Source organism: Canis lupus, chromosome 20 (assembly GCF_003254725.2).
Source record: "Canis lupus dingo isolate Sandy chromosome 20, ASM325472v2, whole genome shotgun sequence".
Classification (NCBI taxonomy): Eukaryota; Metazoa; Chordata; class Mammalia; order Carnivora; family Canidae; genus Canis; species Canis lupus.
Window position 1 is genome coordinate 37,566,178 of NC_064262.1, and position 21,646 is coordinate 37,587,823.

Below are 21,646 nucleotides of genomic sequence, written 5' to 3' on the forward strand. Positions count from 1 at the left end.
GATGAAGCCTGAGGTGCCAGCCCCGTGCAGGACCTACAAGGAGGTGGGGTTCTTAACCAGTTCTTGCTCTGCTCCTCCTAGCCATGTACCCTCAAGCAGGTTCCTGGGCCTCTCGCCTTCAGTGTCCTTTAGCTGAACCTCCCAAGAGGGAGGCAGTGGGATGTCCAATCTGAGGCTGAACAACAGGAAACACTCCATGCTAGCTACTGTTACTATGTTCTCTGGCAGGGTGATCACCTAGGATTGGTTTCTGGTTCACATCTAATCTCTCTCGGGTAAGGACAAAGCAGGTGCAAGAGGGCAGCATGTCATCCACCTTCCAGAACTCCATCACAGGGCTTTGGACTATATCCTGAGCTTGGAGTTAACCCCCAACATGGGGTCTCAAAGAGTGCTAAGGTCAAAGACCACAGCTTCTTAAGACCTGGCTGGTGCAGGGCAGGTGGGCAGGTAGGTAGTCAGGCTTGGCTGTGGCCCAGGTCCAGGGATTTGAGCAACCCCAGGGAGGTGGGCCCTGGTTATGGTTCACTGGCACAGCACAACAGATGGGATACCGCACCACCCTGAATCCCACTCTTTTGGGAGATTCCCAGCTACATACCTTTTTCAAAGAGCTCCTCAGCCAGTGCTGCAGTGATTCCATTTATCTCCTGAGAAAACAACCCACAGTTAGAAAATCCCCTGCCCCCAACCACTGGGACTCACATTCTCTGCTAGCTACTCTGTTGCTTCAATGCCGACTCTCTAGAAAGTTAATATAACAAGTAGAGATTATAATATACAATAAAGAGAGTAAACTACAAATTAAAGCACCCAGGAAGGGATATTGAGTATTTCCAGTTCTGTGGACATGCGGAACATTGCTTTAAAGGAAGAACAGAAATGGCCTATTGCAGCAACTCTTAGCACACACGGGCTCTCCTGATGCACAAGACCCAGGGGGCTGGCAAAGCCTGGCTACTTCAGAGTCCCAAAACTGGCCCCAGAAGATCCTGGGAGAGGGTGTGGTAGAGAGGAAGTCCTGTTTCATCTAAGAATGACTGTTTCTACTTTCATGTTTCAAAGGTGTCTTAAACAGTGAGTGCTTGCTCTCTTCCTGTGCTCATCCTTCAAGCCTTTCAACAGTCTACTTGGCCCGGGGTCCAAAGAAAGAGGCTGGAAAGGACTTCCTTTAAGGAGGCCTGAAAGACAAAGCCCTCAGTCATAGTAACAGCTGGTGTGCTGGGATGTGAACCATGCTGGGCAGCGCCTGAGCACTTGCTACGTACCAGCACACTCAGTCGCCCCAATGCCCCATGTGAGGAAGATGGTATTTTGAACCCAGTTTCACAGTTGAGCAAACTGAAGTGGAGAGGCACTGTACTCTTACTAATTTTACACGGCCAGAAAGTAGCAAAGCCACTTAGCCTCTCTCTGTACATGATCCATTGCCTCAGGGCTTCTGCGTGTAATCCTGGGGATGGCAGGGCCCCCCCAGTCCCCAGCCCCACACTGTGCAGGTAAGAATTTTAACGAATTGACAGATGGCAGCCAACAAGACTTCTGGTAAACAGGCCCAGATGGAGGCCATGCAGTTGCCTTCGTAACTCATGGGAACATCTCTGCCACTGGGATGTGCAATTCACATGTTTACGAAGGGACTCAAAAGGCACCAGGTTGCCGGAGACAGGGTGTCCTTTTCCTGTTTTGCTTTGTGGTTTGTTTGTCTCCTTCTTATCTTTCATACATGATGGATATGCTAAAGGTTGTTTATATGCTGCAAATAGCTTCTCCCTGTCATGCGTGCCTCTTACCTTTGTGGTGGTCTTCCTGACACAAAGATTTTTCATTTTCATGGAAATTGTTTAATCTGTGATTCTTTTCCTTTGTGACTTCACGGCTCTTCCCCCACCCCAAGATTATAAAGATATTCTTCTGACTTTTTTTTCCCCCCCTAACGTTTTAAATACTTTATGCTAGCTTTTAAAAATGTTTTTATTTCTTTAAACTGCTTAAAATTCAGTTTACATATAGTGTGAGAATAACCCTCCTTTAGCATCACAAAAAGCTTAAGGGAGAAAAATGAGCACATGTGGGCCCCAGCATTAAGGAGCACAGGGTCTGGCAAGATCCGAGGTCAGATGCAAAGGGGTCAGATGCAAAGGGGCCATCAGACAACAAAGGCTCTGAGCAGGAGAGGGCTTCAGCCAGGGAGGGGAGAGGCTCTCAGCTGTTGAGACTCAAGTTCAACTTCAGTCTTCTGCAACAACTTAAACTCAATTATAGCTTCCCTGACTGGAGTGAAGAACTGAAGATGAGGGAGAGCTTAGAATGATCCAAAAGCTTGTTTCTCTACCAGCAGTTTTAAGTGCCGTGGCTGGTCTCTAAGTCAGCACTTCCCTGGCCTGCTGCTGTGAGCATCACCTGGTGAGCTTGAAAGACGCAGGTTCCGGAGCAACAACTCTCTGGCCCATGCTAGTGACACTGGGACTCCCTCGGGAAGGTCTCCCTCAGGAAGGGGCTCCCTGCCCTCCATTCACACCTAATAATGTTATGGGGGTTTTTGGATAGTTGGCCTCAGCACCAGCTAAGGGGACAAGGCTGGCATTTCCGGAAAACACAGAAAGCTGCAAGATAGTAAGGGCCAAGGGCTCATGCTCAGCAGAGAGCAGGTTTTTCAATTCTGAGCAATCTAAAAGGCAAACTATGTGACAATTTCTTTCTCTGCTTCCCTGCTGTTCAGGCACAGGAAGCGCAGCTGCTGTAACACTGTCTACTTTTGCAACAATACCTACTTTGTTTCCCAGGCTTGCCTCCACCTGGGGAGACTTCCTGAGCGAGGAACAAATAGATTCCTTGGGCCCCTGAATCTAGAGTACCAGTCTCCTAAGAGAAACCTGTTGTTGACCTCCTAAAGAGTTCTGGCTAAGCCACCCTTGCATACAGAGTAAAGGTGTGCAGTCAGTTCCCACCCTCCCTCCCCCCAATCTAAGCCACTGCAGATTCTGCTGGAAGGTCACCTGTGGGAACAGGTGACTCCCACAGAGATCATGCAATCTGGGCTGAAGGGACCCAAAGTGCTTTGGGGTGCCATAAATGTCTGAATTGAGGATGTATTTTTTTTAAAAAAGGCATTCTTTATACCTCAAAAAATTCAATTAAAATGAAATTAGCTAACAAAAAAATAAAAATAAAAAAAATAAAATAAAATTAGCTAACATTTAAAAAACCATTAGCACCCACCCCTAAATGTGTTATAGACCCATCAATTGGCCACCTGCCAGGATCCGTGCTGGTGTGCACCCTTGGGCATCAGTGTGAGCTGCACATAAATGTACCATGAACTGGTTGGGCTGTAGGTCAGCAGCTGCCACTCTGAGCATGGCCTTGCAGCAGAGCCCTGTGACCAAGTACATCCCACAGCAAACGTGCCTATCTATGCTCAAGAAATAAGCCCAGGCCAGCCCAACGCTTCCACTTGGCACACAAGCACAGTCCTTTTTAATGGGACACAAACAAGGGACTCAATCACATGTCACTGTATGGTTCACACACACATATGCTGTGTGTATGTGGGGTGTGTATGTGGGGGTGCTATATAACTCTTATTTCATGACTGTGATGAGGCATTCTAACAGAAATTGGACATTTTATACATAATTTGGCTTCAAGTAAAAAATTACTATTGACAGATTGAAGCCTAAAGTTTCAATGGCGAGAGCTTCAAGGCCATAAGCCATTAAGTGAGTTGCAGAGAAATCTTCTTATCACTTACATACAGCCTCAGCACTTTACAACTGCGACAAAGGATGGAGGTGGATGCTAAGACTGATGTTAAGATAGAACAGTTGGGCACCTGGGTGGCTCAGTTGGTTAAGCAGCCAACTCTTAATTTTGGCTCAGGTTATGATCTTGGGATCATCAGGTCAAGCCTGCCATCAGGCTGCACACTCAGCACAAAGTCTGCTTGTCCCTTTCCCTCTGCTCCTCCTCCATCTTGCTTGCTTGCTCTCTCACAAATGAATAAACAAAATCTTAAAGAAAAAAGTTCCATCCTGATTTCAAATTTCTTTTTTTTTTTTTTAATTTATTTATGATAGTCACACAAAGAGAGAGAGAGAGAGAGAGGCAGAGACACAGGCAGAGGGAGAAGCAGGCTCCATGCACCGGGAGCCCGATGTGGGATTCGATCCCGGGTCTCCAGGATCGCGCCCTGGGCCAAAGGCAGGCACCAAACCGCTGTGCCACCCAGCGATCCCTCTTTTTTTTTTTTCCTTTAAAGATTATTTATTTATTCATGAGAGATACAGGCAGAGACACAGAGGAAGAAGCAGGCTCCTCGCAGGGAGCCTGATGTAGGACTCGATCCCTGGACCTGGGATCATGCCTTGAGCCGAAGGCAGATGCTCAACTGCTGAGCCACCCAGGCGTCCCTTTTTAGCTTTTTTTTTTTTTTAATTTTTATTTATTTATGATAGTCACAGAGAGAGAGAGAGAGAGAGGCGCAGAGACACAGGCAGAGGGAGAAGCAGGCTCCATGCACCGGGAGCCCGATGTGGGATTCGATCCCGGGTCTCCAGGATCGTGCCCTGGGCCAAAGGCAGGCGCCAAACCGCTGCGCCACCCAGGGATCCCCCTTTTTAGCTCTTATATTTAGGTCTTTCATCCATGCTGAATTAGTTTTGTTTATGGTGTGAGGTAAGGGATTCCAACTTCATTTTTTGCAGTGTGGATTTCGATGGCAAGAAAAGAAAGCATCTTCTCTTTGTGGCCAACTCTGAGATGGAGAGTCCAGGGGCCAGGGCAGCCCTGTGTTGCAGTGAGTGGGCATGCCTTGGCACTGGGCCTATTGCTGTGCTGTTTCTCTCCATGTAGCTTTGGCTCAGTACTCCTGGAATTCTCAGTGACAAACCTCATCCCAGCATCCCACGAGAAGAGGTTTTCAAATTCAATGAAATCGAATCCCAGAGATCTTCTAGCACACCATTTTGAGGGAGGATGTCAGTCAGTGGACCTGGGAGGCAGGCCATTTCCTGACCCTTTAAGCCATTGATTGATTGATTGAAAGAGAGAAAGAAAACACACAATGAACAGAGGGAGGGGGAGACAGAATCTTAAGCAGGCTCCATGCTCAGCTGATGTGGGTTCCATCTCACAACCCTGAGGTCATGACTAGAGCTAAAACCAAGAACTGCTGCTTAACCAACCGAGCCATCCAGGTGCCTCCATGACCACTTTTTCTAAGTCCATCATTTGATCAGTTTGTGTCCGAGTTCCTCCTTTATAAGCTTGGGGGTGATGACCCCCAGCCCTTGAGAATTGGAGGAGACTATACAGTGAAGGTAAAGGATCTGAAAGAGTAGTGGGCCCACAGGGACTTAACAGGTGCCAGCCAGTACTGGCTGCCTGGCTAAGGAAAGGCACTCAGTTCTCTTCAAGGGTAGCATTTCTGTCATTTTCTTATCTTAAAGCCAGTTGACTAGTACAAAGATGCTTTTTGAAATTTGAAATCAGGGATCCCTGGGTGACGCAGCGGTTTGGCGCCTGCCTTTGGCCCAGGGCGCGATCCTGGAGACCCGGGATCGAATCCCACATCGGGCTCCCGGTGCATGGAGCCTGCTTCTCCCTCTGCCTGTGTCTCTGCCTCTCTCTCTCTCTCTGTGACTATCATAAATAAAAATTAAAAAAAAAAAAAATTAAAAAAAAAAAAAAAAAAAGAAATTTGAAATCAGGGCAGCCCAGGTGGCTCAGCAGTTTAGCGCCTTCAGCCCAGGGTGTGATCCTGGAGACTGGAATCGAGTCCCACATTGGGCTCCCTGTGAGGAGCCTGCTTCTCCCTCTATGTCTCTCCTCTCTCTCTCTCTTTCTCTGTGTCTCTCATGAATAAATAAATAAAATGTTAAAAAAAAAAAGCTAAAACTATAAAACTCTTAGAAGAAAACAAAGTTGTAAATCTCTGTAACTTGGATTAGGCAATGGTTTCAACAGACATCAAAAACATAAGTGACCAAAGGAAAAAATGGATAAACGGAACTTCATCAAAATCTAAAACTTTTCGGGTGCCTGGGTGCCTCAGTTGGTTGGGTGGCTGCCTTTAGCTCAGGTCTTAATTCCAGGGTCCTGGGATGGTGCCCCACAAGAGCCTTGCATAGAGCTCCCTGCTCAGCGGGAAGCCTGCTTCTCCCTCAGTCCTAACCGTAGCTGTGCTCTCTCTCATTGGCTCTCTCCCAAATAAAAATAATTTTTTAAAAAGATTTTATTTTACATATGTATATGTATATATATATCATAGATATATATATAAAAATTCCTACAACTCAACCGCAAAAACACAAGTAATCTAATTTTCTAAAGTGCTGAGGATATCTGAATACATGTCTCCAAGATATGCAAATGACAATAAGCATATGAAAAGAGGTTCAACCTCATTAAGGAAATGCAAAACAAAAGCACCCCAAGATACCACATCACACTCACTAGGATAGCTGTCAAAAAAGTTGACTGTAACAAGTTTGACAAGGATGTGGGGAGATGAGAACCTGCACACTGCTAATGGAAATGGAAAATGGTGCAGCCACTATGGAGAAAAATTTGGCAGTTCCTCAAAAAGCTAAAGTTACCATATGGCCCAGCAATTCCACTCTTTATGTATACTCAACAGAAAGGAAAACATAGGTCCACACAAAACCATATGTATGAATGTCCACAGCAACATTATTCGTATGAGCCAAAAGGTGGAAACAACCCAAACATCCATCAACTGGTGGATAATGTCCTATATCTGATCAGCAGAAATTACCCAGGCAGAAAAGGACCAAAGCACAATACAAATGGACCTTGAAAGCATCATGTTAAGGGAAAGAAGCCCATCACAAAGGCCACATTTATATGACTCCATTTATATGAAATGTCCAGGCCAGGACAATATGTGGGGACAGAAAGTACATTTGTGATTGCTGATGGGTACACAGTTCCTTTTCAGAGTGATGAATGTTCTGAAATTAGACAATGGTAATATCTGCACAACTCTGTGAATATACTAAAACCAGAGAATTAAAAATAAATAAATAAATAAATAAATAAATAAACAAACCAGGGAATTGTATACTTCATATCTTTTAAAAAATGTATTTTGGGCAGTTCTGGTGGTGCAGCGGTTTAGCGCCGCCTGCAGCCCGGGGTGTGATCCTGGAGACCCAGGATCGAGTCCCACATCGGGCTTCCTGCATGGAGCCTGCTTCTCCCTCTGCCTGTGTCTCTGCCTCTCTCTTCGCTCTCTCTGAATGAATAAATAAATAAATCTTAAAAAAAATATATAAAAAATGTATATTTTATTTATTTATTCGCTAGAGGCTCCCCGTAGGGAGCCTGATGTGGGACTTCCAGGATCATGCCCTGAGCCAAAGTGCTCAACCACTGGGCCACTCAAGTGTCTCTCTCTTTTTTTTTTTTTTTTAAACATTTGAAAGAGAGGGGATCCCTGGGTGGCTCAGCGGTTTAGCTATCGCCTGCTTTTGGCCCCTGGAGGCCAGGGATCAAGTGATCAAGTCCCACGTTGGGCTCCCAGCATGGACCCTGCTTCTCCTTTGGACTATGTCTCTGCCCCGCGCCCCCCCCCCCCCCGTCCTCTCTTTCTATGCCCATGATAAATGAATAAATAAAATATTTTTTAAAAATTTTGAAAGAGAGAAAAAGAGAGAAAAAGAGAGCACATGTGAGTGCAAGCAGAGAGAGGGAGGGAGGGAGAGTAAGAGAGAGCAAGAGAGAATGAAAGAGAGCAAGAGCGTGTAAGAGAGAAAGAGCATGCAAGAGAGAGAGCGCATGCCAGAGTCCCACTGAGCTGGATCTCAGGACCTTGAGATCATGACCTGAACTGAAATCAAGAGTCAGTCACTTAACCAACTGAGCTACCCAGGTACCCCAGGAATTGTATATTTTAAAATAGTGAATTTTGGAATATGTAAATTAAATGTTATTAAAGAAAAGAAAAAAACCCACACTCCAGACAAGCAGGGTTCCTGGAGTCCACGCCATCCAATGTCAGCCCTATAAGGAGTGGAACATGTTAGGAATAATTTCAGAGAGGATACTGATGGGACAAAGGCTGGCAGAAATAATCCCTAAGAACTCCCAGCCTGTAGGAAAGGCTGACAAATCTTTTAGGCCTTGTTGGTTCAAACTCCCTCTGAAGATCTAGTGGTTCTCAATCAGGTGCAGTTTTGCTCCTCACGGGGATATTTGGTGATGTGCAGGTCATTTTGGTTGTCACAACCTGGGGTGGTTACTGGCAGCCACTGGGTAGAGGCCAGAGATGCTGCTGCTGAATGATGCATGGGGCAGTCCTCACCATTCTCCAGCCCAAAATGTCAATAGTGCATGGTTGAAAAACCATGATTTAATTTAATGATGGGTCAGTTAGTTTTTAAAAATCCTTGGATTTGGGGCAGGCCGGGTGGCTCAGCAGTTTAGCCCGACTTCAGCCCAGGGCCTGATCTGGGCTCCCTGCATGGGGCCTGCTTCTCCCTCTGCCTGTGTCTCTGCCTCTCTCTCTCTCATGAATAAATAAATAAAATCTTAAAAAAAAAATCCTTGGATTTATATAACCCAGAGGATCTTATATATCAGAAGGGGTCCTTCTGATAACAGTAATTTCATTATATCCGAACTGTTCCAAGCAGTAGAGCATGCCGCAAACGAGAATCTCAGATGTGGGTTGGCCCAGGCCCACCTCGGACAAACCTATCTCAGAAGAGCAGTCCAGGCCTTTTCATGCTCAGAGCTGGGCAAACCTGCTTCTCAAAGACTGGGGTCTTAAGCAATGAATTATACTTTCAAAGCGCTGCTTATTAAGTTTTAACCTTAAACAGCGAACCAAAGCTTTCTTAAAGAACAGTGTCTCCGGTGGCTCAGCGGCTAAGCACCTGCCTTCAGCCCAGGGCATGATCCTGGAGACGCGGGATCGAGTCCCACGTCAGCTTCCCTGCATGGAGCCTGCTTCTCCCTCTGCCTGTGTCTCTGCCTCTCTCTCTCTCTCTGTATGTCTCTCATGATTAAATAAATAAAATCTTTAAAAAGAACAGCATCTCCTAAAATACTAACCAGTAAAGTTTATCTGAAAGACTCACACAAGAAAATCTTTCCTCACGTAAGGAAAGAAAATGTTAAAAAAAAAAAAAAAGAAAAAGAAAAAGAAAAAATCCACAACAGGAAACTGCTAACTACACAGTTTCTGGTATATGCTGAATAAAATCCAGAGCATATACATAGATACAACCCATCTGTAAATGCCACTCGTCTTTCACAGCCCCTCCAAGCTTAGTGACCCAATGCTAGTGTCATCAACCAAATATCCAGGCTCTATCTAGCACTCCAAAAACGGTTCGACTGTCTTACTCTGGAAGTACTTCAAGACAGTTGTAGTATAAACATATTTTAGCCTTAAGACCACAATCCGCAGGTCCCTTTCTAAAGGATGAGCCTGCAAATGGAGTGGATTCTTTCATATCTTCATCACATAAAAGGAAAACAAATGTCAATTTATCCGAAAATCACTCAGAGATTAACTACTCCTAGTGCTGCAGTGTGTGATCTTTCGAATTTTCCTAGACAAATACACGTTAACTTTTTTTCGTAGAAATGGAACCATGTTCTATATACCATTTTATAGCATCCTCGTTCCACATAAAATATACTTATTTTCCTGTCAACAAATCCACAGCTATACCATCATTTTCTGGCAGAACCGATTACATGGTTGTCCACCTTAATTAAAAAAAAAAAGCCTATTAGACTTAAAAAATTTTTTTTAATTTAAGGGTGGGGGAGAGGTGGGGGGAGAGGGAGAGAGAATCCCAAGCAGACTCCCTGCTGAGCACAGAGTCTGATGCGGGGCTTGAGCCTACAACCCTGAGATCACTAACCTGAGCCAAAACCACAAGTGTGTTCCCCAAATGAATGCGCCACTCAGGCGCCCCTCCTGTTGGACTTTGTCTTCAGTATTTTGCCACAATCCTGGAACATACCTACGTCCTTTTCACACTTGCCTGATTGCTTTCCCCCTAGAATAAATTCTCAGAAGCAGAATTGGTAGCTGTTTTCAATATCTGAGTTTCATACAGCCAAACTTTCCTCTGTGAAGTGTGACAACTCATCCTGTTACCGGCAGCCCACGAAAGTTGTCTCTCCATCCAAGGGAGTGCAGAGCCGCTCCAGGACACACACTCCCCCTGGGATCTATCTACCAATGACCAGCACCTTGGACCCTGAAGATGCCCTCAGCTGGCCAAATCCTGCCAACACAGGACTCTTTAGTCTCAATCTGTGAACCAACAACGTAAACCAACAATGAAGCCATACTCGTGCCAGGTGTCAGCTGTTTCCACATACCCCCATCCATTCCGAAAACCAGCTTAAACACCCACAGGCTGTTTGTGCTAAACAAGATGCCATGTGGTAAAAGGAAACCTCCCTGTGGCCACAGTCTGTGAGTAAACTTGTCAATAAACTCACTTCTGCCCACATCTCATCCCCATCAGGGTGATGTTCCTACATCTTCTAGCCTCAGGGTCAAACTCAGCCCACCTCTCCTGAAAGCTGAGGCTTACACTGGTTTGCTGCCTCGAACTCAGCGGTTGTGGGCTTACAGGAGAAAACTGGAGAGGAACTTACGTAGAAATGAAAATGCAAGAAGTGGGCCAGCACACTGGGGGCCACGCCAGGGAAGGTGGCCAGGAGTGTCTGCAGGTAGACCTCCAGATCCTTCTCCCTTTTTTCCACCAAACTTCTTGAGTTTTTCCCAATTATCTTTTTAGGCGGAAGCAGATTTTTATCAATTTTCCTTTCTGCAACCAGCTGTAAGAAAACAGAAGTGTGGTCAACCACAGACCAAGAGGTTCTGTGATGGTGCAGGATCAAGGCAAGCAGCCCAGGGACAGGTGCTCATCACAACTCCCACAACCCCTCCTGGCAGGAGTATCAGAATTAGTGATCCAACCAGTGTATCTGGAATTTGGCCTCATCAGATTCAATTAGTAGTAGAATACCAGGACAATTCCAGACCAGGAGCTCCATCTGGAGAAAATACCTCCAGGCCCCTAAAAACCACCATCTGGAATTCCAAACCAGAATGAAAACCAATCAGGGCAGTGGCGTGTCTTTAAAATACTCATGTTGCAAATGACCCAGAGAGAGGTGGCTCTCTCCAAAAGCAAAGAAAGAAATGGAATCACACCCAGATATTCAAGTATAGGCTCTGGAAGAGCTATGGTCAGGTGAACCAAGTTTAAATCTGTTCCCTTCCCGGGAAACTGAACATTACAGGCACAGAGCCAGTTCTGCCCTAAATTTAACGTGTGGCACAATAGAAATTTGGCCTAAAAGCCCCCCAAGCCCTGAGACACAGATTCCTAGTTCTCCAGCGTTACCTTTTCGTGTAGATCATAGAAATCGCTGTAGCGGTGCTTGACTGTCCATTCATGACTACCATCGGTGACCTGGATGATGTAAACCTACAAGGGAAAACCGACAGTCCTTGCCCAGCCAGCGACAAGGAAAGCCCCGTCTTCCCCTCAACAACAGCTGCAGGCCACCCCAGATCATTCCAACCCCCAGGCCAAAGTTAGGCTGCCCCTGCCCACTAGCCTCTGCATGGACTCCTGCAAAGCAGCAGGACCCTCTCTCAGCTTCCTCCAGGGCCCTAGCACCAGCTAGCAGGCACATGGCATCAATCTGTGGCTCTATCCAAAAGCGAGAAACAAAAAAGATAACCATCTAATTAAGCCATCTCTTTAGTTTTTTTACTCCCAGCCTCCTACCTGAGCTGCAAGCAAGGCCACCCCTTCCAAGAGAGGCAGAACAGGGTGGGGTCTGGCAGGACTAGCTTCTCAGCTATTTTTCCAGCTGCCCTATCTCCTAGAAGCCAGACCCTTTCCAATGCTTTCAGCTGGTTCCTGGCTAGGATTTTTGTTGCTGAGCCCAGAGTCAAAGCACTAAGAAGCCGACTGGAGGGCAGGGGAACAATCAAGACCTAGTGACGGGCAATCTGGCTTAGTGGGTTAGGGGAATGGGCCTTGGAGGCCAGAAAGACCCAACTTCAAAACTTGGTTCTGCCATTTCCCGGTTGGCTTATGTAAGTAACTGGGAGCTTAAATTCTCTCTAAGCCTCAGTTTCTCCATCTTAAAATCTGATAGGTTTAGTAACTGAACAAAGTAATTCATGCAAAATGCTTTTGTACAAGGCCTGACATGCAGCAAGTGTTCCACAAGAGGTGTGTTAATAATATAATAATCAGCACGCTGGGAGACAAACTGTAGGGTCAGCCTGGATCACCACTTGCCTGGTACCCATGCAGAGGAAGGGCTCAGCCTAGAAAAACAGGGAGGGCTTTTTGGAGCTGACATCCTAGCTGAATGCTGCTTGTGGGTGACAGCCAGTCAGCCACAGCTCCGAGACCTCAACCCTCACCTGCAAAGGTCCCCTGGTTCCACAGTCCCGCCCCTCTCTGCAGCACGCAGGGAAGGGGGAGGAGAAATCCTCAAATCGACTGAAGCCTCCAAGGAAGAGCAGCCCTTTCTCCAGGGCTGGCCTGTTGCTCCAGGATCCGCCCCCAGCCCCTCTTCCCAGCCTGGCAGCTTCCCTCCCCCTCCTGCCGCCCAGGAAAGGAAAAAGAGCCAGAGAAATGACCCTCAGGAGGAGGGTTAGGATGAGGGCCAAGGGGGTGGGGTGAAGGCAAGGCCAAAGCCCCCCCCTCCACACTTCCCACCCTCAGGGAACAAAGAACAGGAGGCTGAGAGATGCTCAGTGCGCCCCACCCCGAGGCCGGTCCCTGCCAGGAGCCTACGAGGCCCACAAGCCTGGCGACCAACCCCATCCAGATCCAGAAGAGCCTCCCAACTCCATCACCGTCGGGAGCTCCACCCCCCTTTTCTGTTCTCCACCTCCCCCACCGCCCAGAAGTGTGTGGGCGGCTCGCTGCCCCAACGGGCTCCCCCCGCCCAAAGCCATGAAGACCCCGGAGGTTCCGGCCGGAGAGGCCCGCTCAACCCCCCGTGTCACGGCCCCACTCGCCCCGCATTCCGGCCTCAGCCTGACCTCCGTTTTAGAGCGAATCTCACCTGCGACCTCCAGCCCCCATCGGGGCCCCGCTGCCCGTTCCTCGTGGCCCGCGGGGCCCCGCGCCTCTCCGCGAGTCCGTCCATCAGCGCCCCCACCCCTCCGGGCCGAGCTATCCCGAGGACTCCCGGCTCCCGCAGACCCCTTCACCCCCAGAGCCCCCCACCCCGCGCCCAGCCCCTCCCCGGGCGCACCCAGGGCCCCGTTCCCGGGCCTGCGGGGCCTACACACCCCTTCCGCGGAGCCGCTCCTCCCCGGTGGCCGGGCAGCGCCCCCCGACCCGGGCTCCGGGGTCCAGCCGCCACCCCCAGTCCTGGCGCCCGCGCCCCCTGCACACCGTGTACGTGTCCACGAGCTCAGAGCCCACGACGCGCGCCTCCTTGGCCGGCTCGGCCTCCCGCTCGGGCCCGAAGCTGCGCGCCGCCGCCGCCATGTTCCGGGCTCCGTTGCCGCAGCCTCCGCCGCCGCCGCCGCCGCCGCCGCCGCCGCCGGGCGCAGACTGGCAGCAGCAGGGGGCGGGGTCAGCGTCCCGCCGCCCCCTGGGCCCCGCCGCCCCCCGCCCCCGCCCCCGCCCCCGCCGCGCGCGCCGCCGCCATCTTGGCGCCCCGCCCCGCCCCGCCCCGCCCCGCCCCGCCCCGCCCCGCCCCGCCCCCGCGCGTAATTGACAGCAGCCGCCAGCAGCGCGCGTGCGCAGACGGCAGAGGCCCGAGCGCCGGCGCGGCGCGGTACCTTGGCTGCGGCCCGCGCGCCCCCAGGAGGACCGAGGCGCCGGGCGGGGACGGCTCTGCGCCCGGGAAGCGAGGACGGAACGCCCCGCACCGCCCGGGCCACCCGAGGGAAGCCACTGCTCCGCCTGCTCTCAGTTTCCCCTTCCAGAACAAGAGTCAGCCGTCGCCCCTCGCCTGGCTCTCAGGCTCATCCTCTGCAGGGCACGCACGGGATTGAAGTAAGGAGCTGTGCGCAGAGCCCGAGCTGGACACAGTAACTTGGCGCCAGCTCTTAACCTCTCCAAGACTTGGAGACCTCCTGTAGCGAATGGGATTAATCCACGCAGTGCCCGGCACTCGAGGCAGGGAGCTGGTGTGGTTATGGAGACGGGGCTCCGCAGGGGGGTGGGAGGGAGGGATGGGCGCTGGCCGTTGGGGCTAACAGGCTGGCCCTGGCCCTAGAAACTATAGTACTGGAATGGGGAAGCACAGACACAGAGATGGAGCCCTAACCCAGGGGAAGACCCCCACCTGGAAGAGGGGGATGGTAACCCAGCTGAAGGGGAAAAGTCTAGCACGGATGGGGCATCTGTACATGTGTGCACTGAATGACCAAATGCAGCTTACCCACACCCAGAGCTAGTGCTGTTCTCCCTGGGGAGATGAGAGGTCTTGGCTATGGATGCTCTGACACCCCTGGGCCCAAGGGCTCCAGAGCACTCTGTGCTAACGTGGGTGAATGACTTCCTTCTCCGGTGGTTACACAACGCCATACTCTGAACTTGGCATTCGAAGCTTCTCTTGAAAGGGCCTCTCTTTGCTGCATACTGCTGGCCAGCACCCTCCCTCCGCAACAGGCTTAGCTTAAGACGGGGGCTGCCAAGTCAGACGTATTCCGAACAAATCACCAGCCCTCCAGGAGCTTAAGTTTCCTCATCTGAAAAATGGGAATATTACCCATCTTCCTGATTGGATAAGAATTGAACTTCTGTGTGTAGGGGCCTGGCCTGGGGCCCACTATTTTTCAGCACCTGTCCTGTTCTTGGCTTATGTTTTCTTTCATTCAAGAAGACTTTCCAGAGAGTCCCCTAGGAACCATGGGGGACAGAAGGAAAAAGATGTGGTCCTTTTGCAGCCCTTCATCTGCTCCCTGCACTGGGCAGAGGACACAGGGATTCAGGCCAGCCTGAGATCACCAGGGCTGGGGGAGGGGGTGGAGGATACTGCAGGCTGGGGTGGGCTGGGCCGGCGGGGAATGAGGTGGGGCAGGGCTATTTAAGCCCAGGGCTGGCTGGCAACCCCAGCAGCCTGCCCTGTGAGCCGCCAGCATGGATGACATCTACAAGGCTGCGGTGAGGGACTGGGCTGGGCAGGGCTGGGGTGGATGGGCCCACTGGGGCCTCACTCAACTCACGATGGGGGGTGAGGTCACTCTACAAAGGTAGTGGGGACCTGGGAGAGGGCCCATGCAACTTTCAGCCCAGGCCCTCAAGGGGATGGATGGTGGATCTGGCATTCTAATTCCAGGGTGTAGAAGGAGTGAGGGGTTTAGGGTGAGGGGTTCAAGGTCTGGAGAGGAGCTTTTTGGAGGGTGGAGGAGGTCATAACTTTTAGCATCACGTCTGCCCCTGTCTCCAAGTGTCTGTAGTCTGTGTCACTATCTTCCAGCCACATCTCCCTTCACTTGTGTCTGTGGTTTTTGGATCTTTGCCTTTATCAGTCTCTTTCTATCTCTTTGTTCCTCCTCGTTGTCCCTCTGAGTCTCTGCTTCTGTTTCCCTGTCCCCACCTCATCCCCCTCTCCGTTTCTGCCCCTCACATTCTGCTCCTCACCCCACCCCCTACCTCCAGCTCCTTGGATGGCTGAAGATGCTGTGGAGGGTGGGACAGTTTGAGAAGGGGGCTGGTGATCCAGAATCCTGAGCTGGAAAAGGGGCTTAGAGGTTTGAGGTAGGCAGGGAAGCGCTAAGCATGGGGGAGACACAGGGAAAAAGGAATCAAGAACCAGGGCCCCCACCCCAATCAGGCCTGGAGGGCTCAGGGGTCAGTGGTTTAGCCAGGGGTGAGGGCTGGAGAGTGGTCACCCTGAGTCCCTGCAGCATCCTAGGGTCACTGAGGGGCCTCAGATACTAGTCCCTCCCAGGAGTAGGTGGTGTTGCTGACCTCCCCCTGTCCCAGAGGCAAGGATGTTCGGCATAGACAACTGTCCCCAAGGGAACCCCTCCCTCAGCCCTGAGAGTGGAGTGCAGCCTCACTTCCGGGCAGGGGAGAGCTAGAGCTGGCTCTAGGGCTGTCCCTGCCTGTCCTACAGGAGTCCACAGAGCTGGCGGGGGAGGGAGCTGCCCTCCACCCTGTGCCCATACAAGGCCTGGTGGGGCTGGGGACTAATTTTGGCTCCTGAGGCACCAGCAGGCCAGGGGGCCAGATAATGCTGCCCCACCCCCTGCATGCCAGAGTCCCCAGAACAATCACCAGGTTTAACTTTGTCCCCCGTTAAAAATAGCCCAGTGGCCGTCCAGGTCAGGTTACAGTGGGTGGCTTTGCCTATCCCCACACTGGTTTTATTGTCCCAACCTGAGGGACAGCTGTCCCTCAGGCCACCCAGCTTGGATTTCACCAAGGGAGCCGAAAGGGCATTGAGTGGTCACTGACTATTGTTACTCGGGGTCACCTTGGCCCTGGAAGGGGCGCCCACCTGTCACCCTGGCCCTAAGCCCAGCCTCAGTGAGGCCAGCTGGGTCACCTCAGGACTTCGGGGGACAGGGAGTGAGGACTGAGGACTGTGACCTGGGAATGGCCTGCCTCTTCCTGGCTTCACTTTCCCCATCTGTGGAATGGGTTGATTTCCTTAATAGCAGCCAAGTCCTGAATCAGTCCTGAGACCTCTTTTTCTCTCCAGGTAGAACAGCTGACAGAAGAGCAGAAAAATGGTGAGTGCTCCAACATATGTGGGGGTACGACAGGGCCAGGCTGGGGGAGCATGAGGACCCCCGAGGCCGGGGTCCCTCTCACCGCAACCTCAGAGGTCTTGGAGGGAAAAGGCAGTTGGCAGATGGCCCCAGAGGTCTGGCCTTCTGGGATCCTGGCTTCTGAGCCCTGACCACTCTATCTTCCCCTCCTTCCCTTTGGACACAGAATTCAAGGCAGCCTTTGACATCTTCGTGCTGGGCGCCGAAGATGGCTGCATCAGCACCAAGGAGCTGGGCAAGGTGATGAGGATGCTGGGCCAGAACCCCACACCCGAGGAGCTGCAGGAGATGATTGATGAGGTGGATGAGGACGGTGAGCCCCCTGCCCCCCAGACCCTAGACCCACATCAGCCTCCAGTGCTTGGGCCCCAAATCCTGGCTCTGCCACTTATTACTCTGTGCCCTCGAAGGAACTTTTAACCTCTCTGAGCCTCAATCGTGTCATCTTCTGAAATGGATATAATGACCACACTCGTCTCACGGAGTTGCTATGAGAATGCATGCAGCAGGGCACCTGGGTGGCTAAGCAGTTGAGTGGCTGCCTTTGGCTCAGGGCATGGTCTTGCAGTCCCGGGATCGAGTCCTTCATCAGGCTCCCCTGCAGGGAGCCTGCTTCTCCCTCTGCCTGTGTCTCTGCCTCTCTCTCTCTGTCTCTCTTGAATAAATAAATAAAATATTTTTAAAAAGAGAGAGAATGCACGCAGCAAGAGCACAGGGGTTTAGTGTCAAGAGCATTCTAACCATCCCTCACTGATGGCTGGGCTGCTCACCTTGCAGGCAGTGGCACAGTGGACTTTGATGAGTTCCTGGTCATGATGGTTCGGTGCATGAAGGATGACAGCAAAGGAAAGTCTGAGGAGGAGCTGTCCGACCTTTTCCGCATGTTTGACAAGTGAGTGCATGACCCAGGATCTCTGACCTGACTCTTGCAGAGGTGGGGAAAGGGGGACAGTCTTGTGACCTCAAGGCCTCAGTTTCCCACTCTGTGCAATGGGAAAATGGGATGTCCCACCCCATTTTCAGTGCTGGCCCTGCCTTGCCTCCTGGTATCATGGGTGGGGCTTCTTCCCTTCCTCTGGCCCACACCATGAGCTCTGAGGTCCCCTTCACATCCCCGCCCCCGGCACAGAAATGCTGATGGCTACATAGACCTGGATGAGCTGAAGGTGATGCTTCAGGCTACCGGTGAGACCATCACGGAAGATGACATTGAGGAGCTAATGAAGGATGGTGACAAGAACAATGATGGCCGCATTGACTATGACGGTGAGGGGGGGGCAGTGCCCTTGATCCCTCCTTGCCCACACCTTGCCCAGACCTCTTCTCTGACCTAGGTCTACTCATCTCTCCACAGAGTTCCTGGAGTTCATGAAAGGAGTGGAGTAGATACCATCACCCACGTAGAACTGCCTGTGCCACCTTCCAACTCCAGCTGGGCCCTGGGGTGGCGGCAAGGGGCCGGGGTCCCCAGGATGTGAGCTTGGGTGTGTCCTCGACCATGGGCCCTCCCTGACGGCCTCCCCCAGCCCCATCCTAGGGAATGCAAATAAAGCCCTGCTCCCTGGAGGCCTGGTGTCCAACTTTCATTCCCCAGGGGGCTGTGGATGCCTCACCAGGGCCCACTGCTGCTCTAATGACCACTTCCTGCCTTATCCCAGAGCCTATGCTCCACCCATCCCTGTACACGATCTTCTGTCAGAGGGGTTAGATTAGGCTGGCTTTTTTCTATGTCTGCCTATGCCCAGGCCCCATCTCCAGAGATTCAGCATCTAGAGTTGGCCCAGAATCTACTTTTACCAGGCTCCTGGGGGCTGTGGCTTTGACCACCAGTTGGTAGCTGAGAGGTCCTGTGCTTGGAGAGAGCAGAGCACCCTGCTAGGCCCTGGAGGCCACTCGGTGTGGCAGCCCAGCATCTTCTCAGCGCTGGTTGCAGAGAAGCTGGGTGCTACAGGGGCTCAGTAAGATGTAGCACTAGTCCATGTGCCCACTCACTTGCATTTCACGCTGGTGACACTAATTCTCTGGGACTAAGGCACACACCATCTACTCTCCCTCCATTCACCCATTTGCCAGATGAGGACCCTAGGGCCCAGAGAGGTGCAGGGACCTGTCAAGGTCATCCAGTGAGTCTGGCGGAGAACACAGCCACCTGGCTCCCCGCCCGGAGCTCTGACTGATGAGTCAGGTTCAGACAGGCATAATTTCTAGTTGACCTGAACCCCAGAGGCCCCAGAAGCCCACTTTTCCTCCCTGATAGAACGCAAGTATGAGGCTTGGCGGCTCTCAGCTTAGTAGGGGCTGGATCTGCAGCCAGAACAGAGACACTGGCCTTGGAGAGGGGGCAGCAAGGACGTGGAGGTGTCAGCAGTGGTGCTAGCAGGAGCGACAGCTGCCACGGTGTGTAGGCTCCATCCAGAATGCCAGCAGCTGTCCTCACTCCACCCAGCCACTCCAAGGCCTCTCCACCTGTGCCCCAGCCTTAGCATTCCGCAGACAGGCCCAGCATTCTGGAGACAGTCTTGGAATTCTGGAGATGCCTCCAGTGGAGGCCAGAGCCACAGGAGCTGCCCGGTCCCTAGAGAGGCCTCTGGGAGAGCTGAGGGGTCCCTTTGGGCCTGCCCTTAGGAGCTGGAGAACTCAAGGACCTACATGTACACCGAGGAATGACAATATCCCATGAGAGGAGGCAGGGCCACTGTGAGCCCATCTGCACTTGTCACATACCTACCACGTGCTTGGCATGGGCTGGATGCTGGAACCCTTCGGAGGGAGGCCCAGTCCCTCATTCCATGAAATTTATCATCAACTCAGGAAGACAAGAGGGTGATGATGAGTGTAGTGAGGAAACCAATGTAGTACTGGAACGGGGATTATAGAGATGTGGGGGCCACGAGATAAGAGTGGTCAGGGATCCTGAAGGAAGCATGTTTCTGGTGGGACAATCAGAGAAGAGATGGGGAGTCCTTTGTGCGTGTCAAAAGCTGAGATGCCTCTGGGATAGGGTAGTGTGGATGGCAAAGCAGGGCTGGAACTGAGGGGGCAGAGAGAACGCTATAAAGTCAGGTGTCATCAGAGTGAGAAGGGCTTTCACAGCCCTGGTCCTGGATGAGGCCCCTGGGAAGAGGAAGTATAGAGAGAGGGGGGCCCGGGACTGGACACTGGGCATCCCATGTGAGTAGTCCAGGAGACAAGATATAGAGATCCCCGGGCGGGGGGCGGGGGAGATCCTGGGTGAGTGAGGGACCCTGGGAGCCAAGAGGAGGGATGGACACTTTGAAGGCAGCTGGATGCCCTGGGGTTAGGGACCTGGAGGCCCCTGATGCCTGGGCCACCTGGACATGAGGGTTTCATTGGAGTGGGATAGGTGAGATAGGAGCCCGACTGGAGACGACCAAAGGAGTGAGTGGAGGTAAAGGGGAGATGGTGATCTGGACAAACCTGGTGCAGTTTTATAGGAAAAGCGCTTTAGCTGCAGGGAGATGTGGAATCCAGGGAAGCTTGTTTGAGGAGGTGGGGCAGGGAGTGCTCAAGAACAACCCAGTGCAGCTGGCAAAGGGTGATATAAGATGCAGGGCCAAGGTTGCAGAAGGTGAGCAGCCTTGGGTCTCTGGGGAATGTTTTAAGGGCCTGGCTCCAAGCTGGGTAAGGAGAATGGGGCTGAAGGCATGAGGGAAGAACTGTGGCTGTAGGGGATACTCAGCACAGGTCGGGGTGTTCAGGGGAAGGAATGTCCTGAACGGAGATGCCAAAGGTCACATCCCTATCAGTGGTGAGCCAGAGGACGGGTGGCTGAGGTAGGGGAGGAGGAGGTGGTTGTCAGTGAGGATGATTGGGGGCACCCGGGGGATGTGGGCTGTTGTTGGGATCGGGAAAGGAGAAGAGAGAAACTCCAAGAGTGAAGCTTTCTGTGAACAAAACAGGAGGATGGGGCACCTGGGTGGCTCAGTAGCTGAGCATCTGCCTTCGGCTTAGGTCGTGATCCCACGGTCCTTGGATGGAGTCTGGCGTCAGGCTCCCCTCAGGGAGTCTGCTTCTCCCTCTACCTATGTCTTTGCCTCTCTCATGAATAAATAAGTAAAGTCTTTTTTAAAAAGAGGGTATATGGGGATGGGTTGTGCCTTAAAGAGGGGTCCACAAGGAGGGGAGCCTGTACCATTGTACTGGTGTCTCTTTTCCAGGATGAGCTTGGTTGGGGGAAGAACTAGAGTCATCTACTCCTTCCAGGCATGCTCACCCCAGAATTCTAGTTGGGAGACGCTGAGCTGTGACCCTCCACATACCCACCTGATGCATGAGCACACACATCACACATGTATGCAGCCAAGGGCTCACAAACTCCCACCAGCACAGAGCGCTGAGCTCCCCTCATGCATCACTTATTTCGACTGTTTTGCTGTGTGTTCAGTCCTCTTCATTTTTTCTGGGTTAGTCATCCTTGGCCTACATAGTGCTTCCTCCATGAAGGCTCCCTTGATCTCTTGATCAGAAGCAACCGCTGGAGTCTCCTTCTGACTGCTCTTGCCTTTTCACATTATGGTTGTCTAGTTACTCCCTGCTGCCCCGAGACTTTGATCTCCGCTGGGTGGTCCCACTGGCCAGCACAGGGACCTTGACACAGTGGCCCCTTTGGACCTCTTGCAGTTCCCTCTTTGCCCATTAGATGGCACAAGATGCCTGTGGCTGGACCCGTTGATCTGCGGTAGCAAGGCTACCTGGGGTCTGTTTCCAACTGGCCCCCAGCAAGCAGGGACCTTCGCGGAAGATCCTTACCCCCCTCCCTGATGGGGAAAACGAGGCACAAAGAGGGAGAAGACCTGCTTGAGGCCACACAACAAGTTCACAATAGAATTGGGGCTCTCAGACCCTGCTGCAGGCTGTTTT

At 51.7% G+C, this 21,646-nt stretch overlaps 2 protein-coding genes across 12 annotated transcripts in view; one reads left to right on the forward strand and one right to left on the reverse strand.

Moving 5' to 3' along the window:
* NISCH (nischarin) overlaps nucleotides 1-13,632 on the reverse strand; it is a 33,944-nt gene extending 20,312 nt beyond the window's left edge. For 2 of the 5 annotated variants that reach the window (XR_003140587.3, XM_025456095.3), the window contains exons 1-4: nucleotides 13,428-13,585; nucleotides 11,403-11,486; nucleotides 10,648-10,830; nucleotides 602-650 (exon numbers count right to left, since the gene is read on the reverse strand). Coding sequence is in view for 4 of the 5 variants with exons in the window: in XM_025456095.3 (XP_025311880.3) it covers nucleotides 602-650; nucleotides 10,648-10,830; nucleotides 11,403-11,486; nucleotides 13,428-13,523 (412 nt within the window). In the remaining variant the exon portion in view is untranslated. Of the gene's footprint in view, nucleotides 1-601; nucleotides 651-10,647; nucleotides 10,831-11,402; nucleotides 11,487-13,092; nucleotides 13,215-13,427 lie in introns of those variants that run through there. The other 3 variants (XM_025456096.3, XM_025456099.3, XM_049097870.1) reach the window with 3 other exon arrangements.
* Nucleotides 13,633-13,794: 162 nt separating this feature from the next.
* Nucleotides 13,795-18,331, forward strand: TNNC1 (troponin C1, slow skeletal and cardiac type). 7 transcript variants are annotated; one of them, XM_025456094.3, is made up of 6 exons: nucleotides 13,795-15,149; nucleotides 16,696-16,726; nucleotides 16,932-17,078; nucleotides 17,543-17,657; nucleotides 17,895-18,031; nucleotides 18,120-18,331. In XM_025456094.3, exons 1-6 carry the CDS (start codon nucleotides 15,126-15,128, stop codon nucleotides 18,149-18,151), a joined length of 486 nt encoding a protein of 161 aa, XP_025311879.1. In that variant the 5' UTR covers nucleotides 13,795-15,125; the 3' UTR covers nucleotides 18,152-18,331. The 7 variants fall into 7 exon arrangements, with proteins under 7 accessions (XP_025311879.1, XP_048953829.1, XP_048953830.1 ...); XM_049097873.1 differs by having other exon boundaries at nucleotides 15,104-15,149; nucleotides 16,944-17,078; XM_049097871.1 differs by having other exon boundaries at nucleotides 15,104-15,146.
* The last annotated feature ends 3,315 nt before the right edge of the window (nucleotides 18,332-21,646 follow it).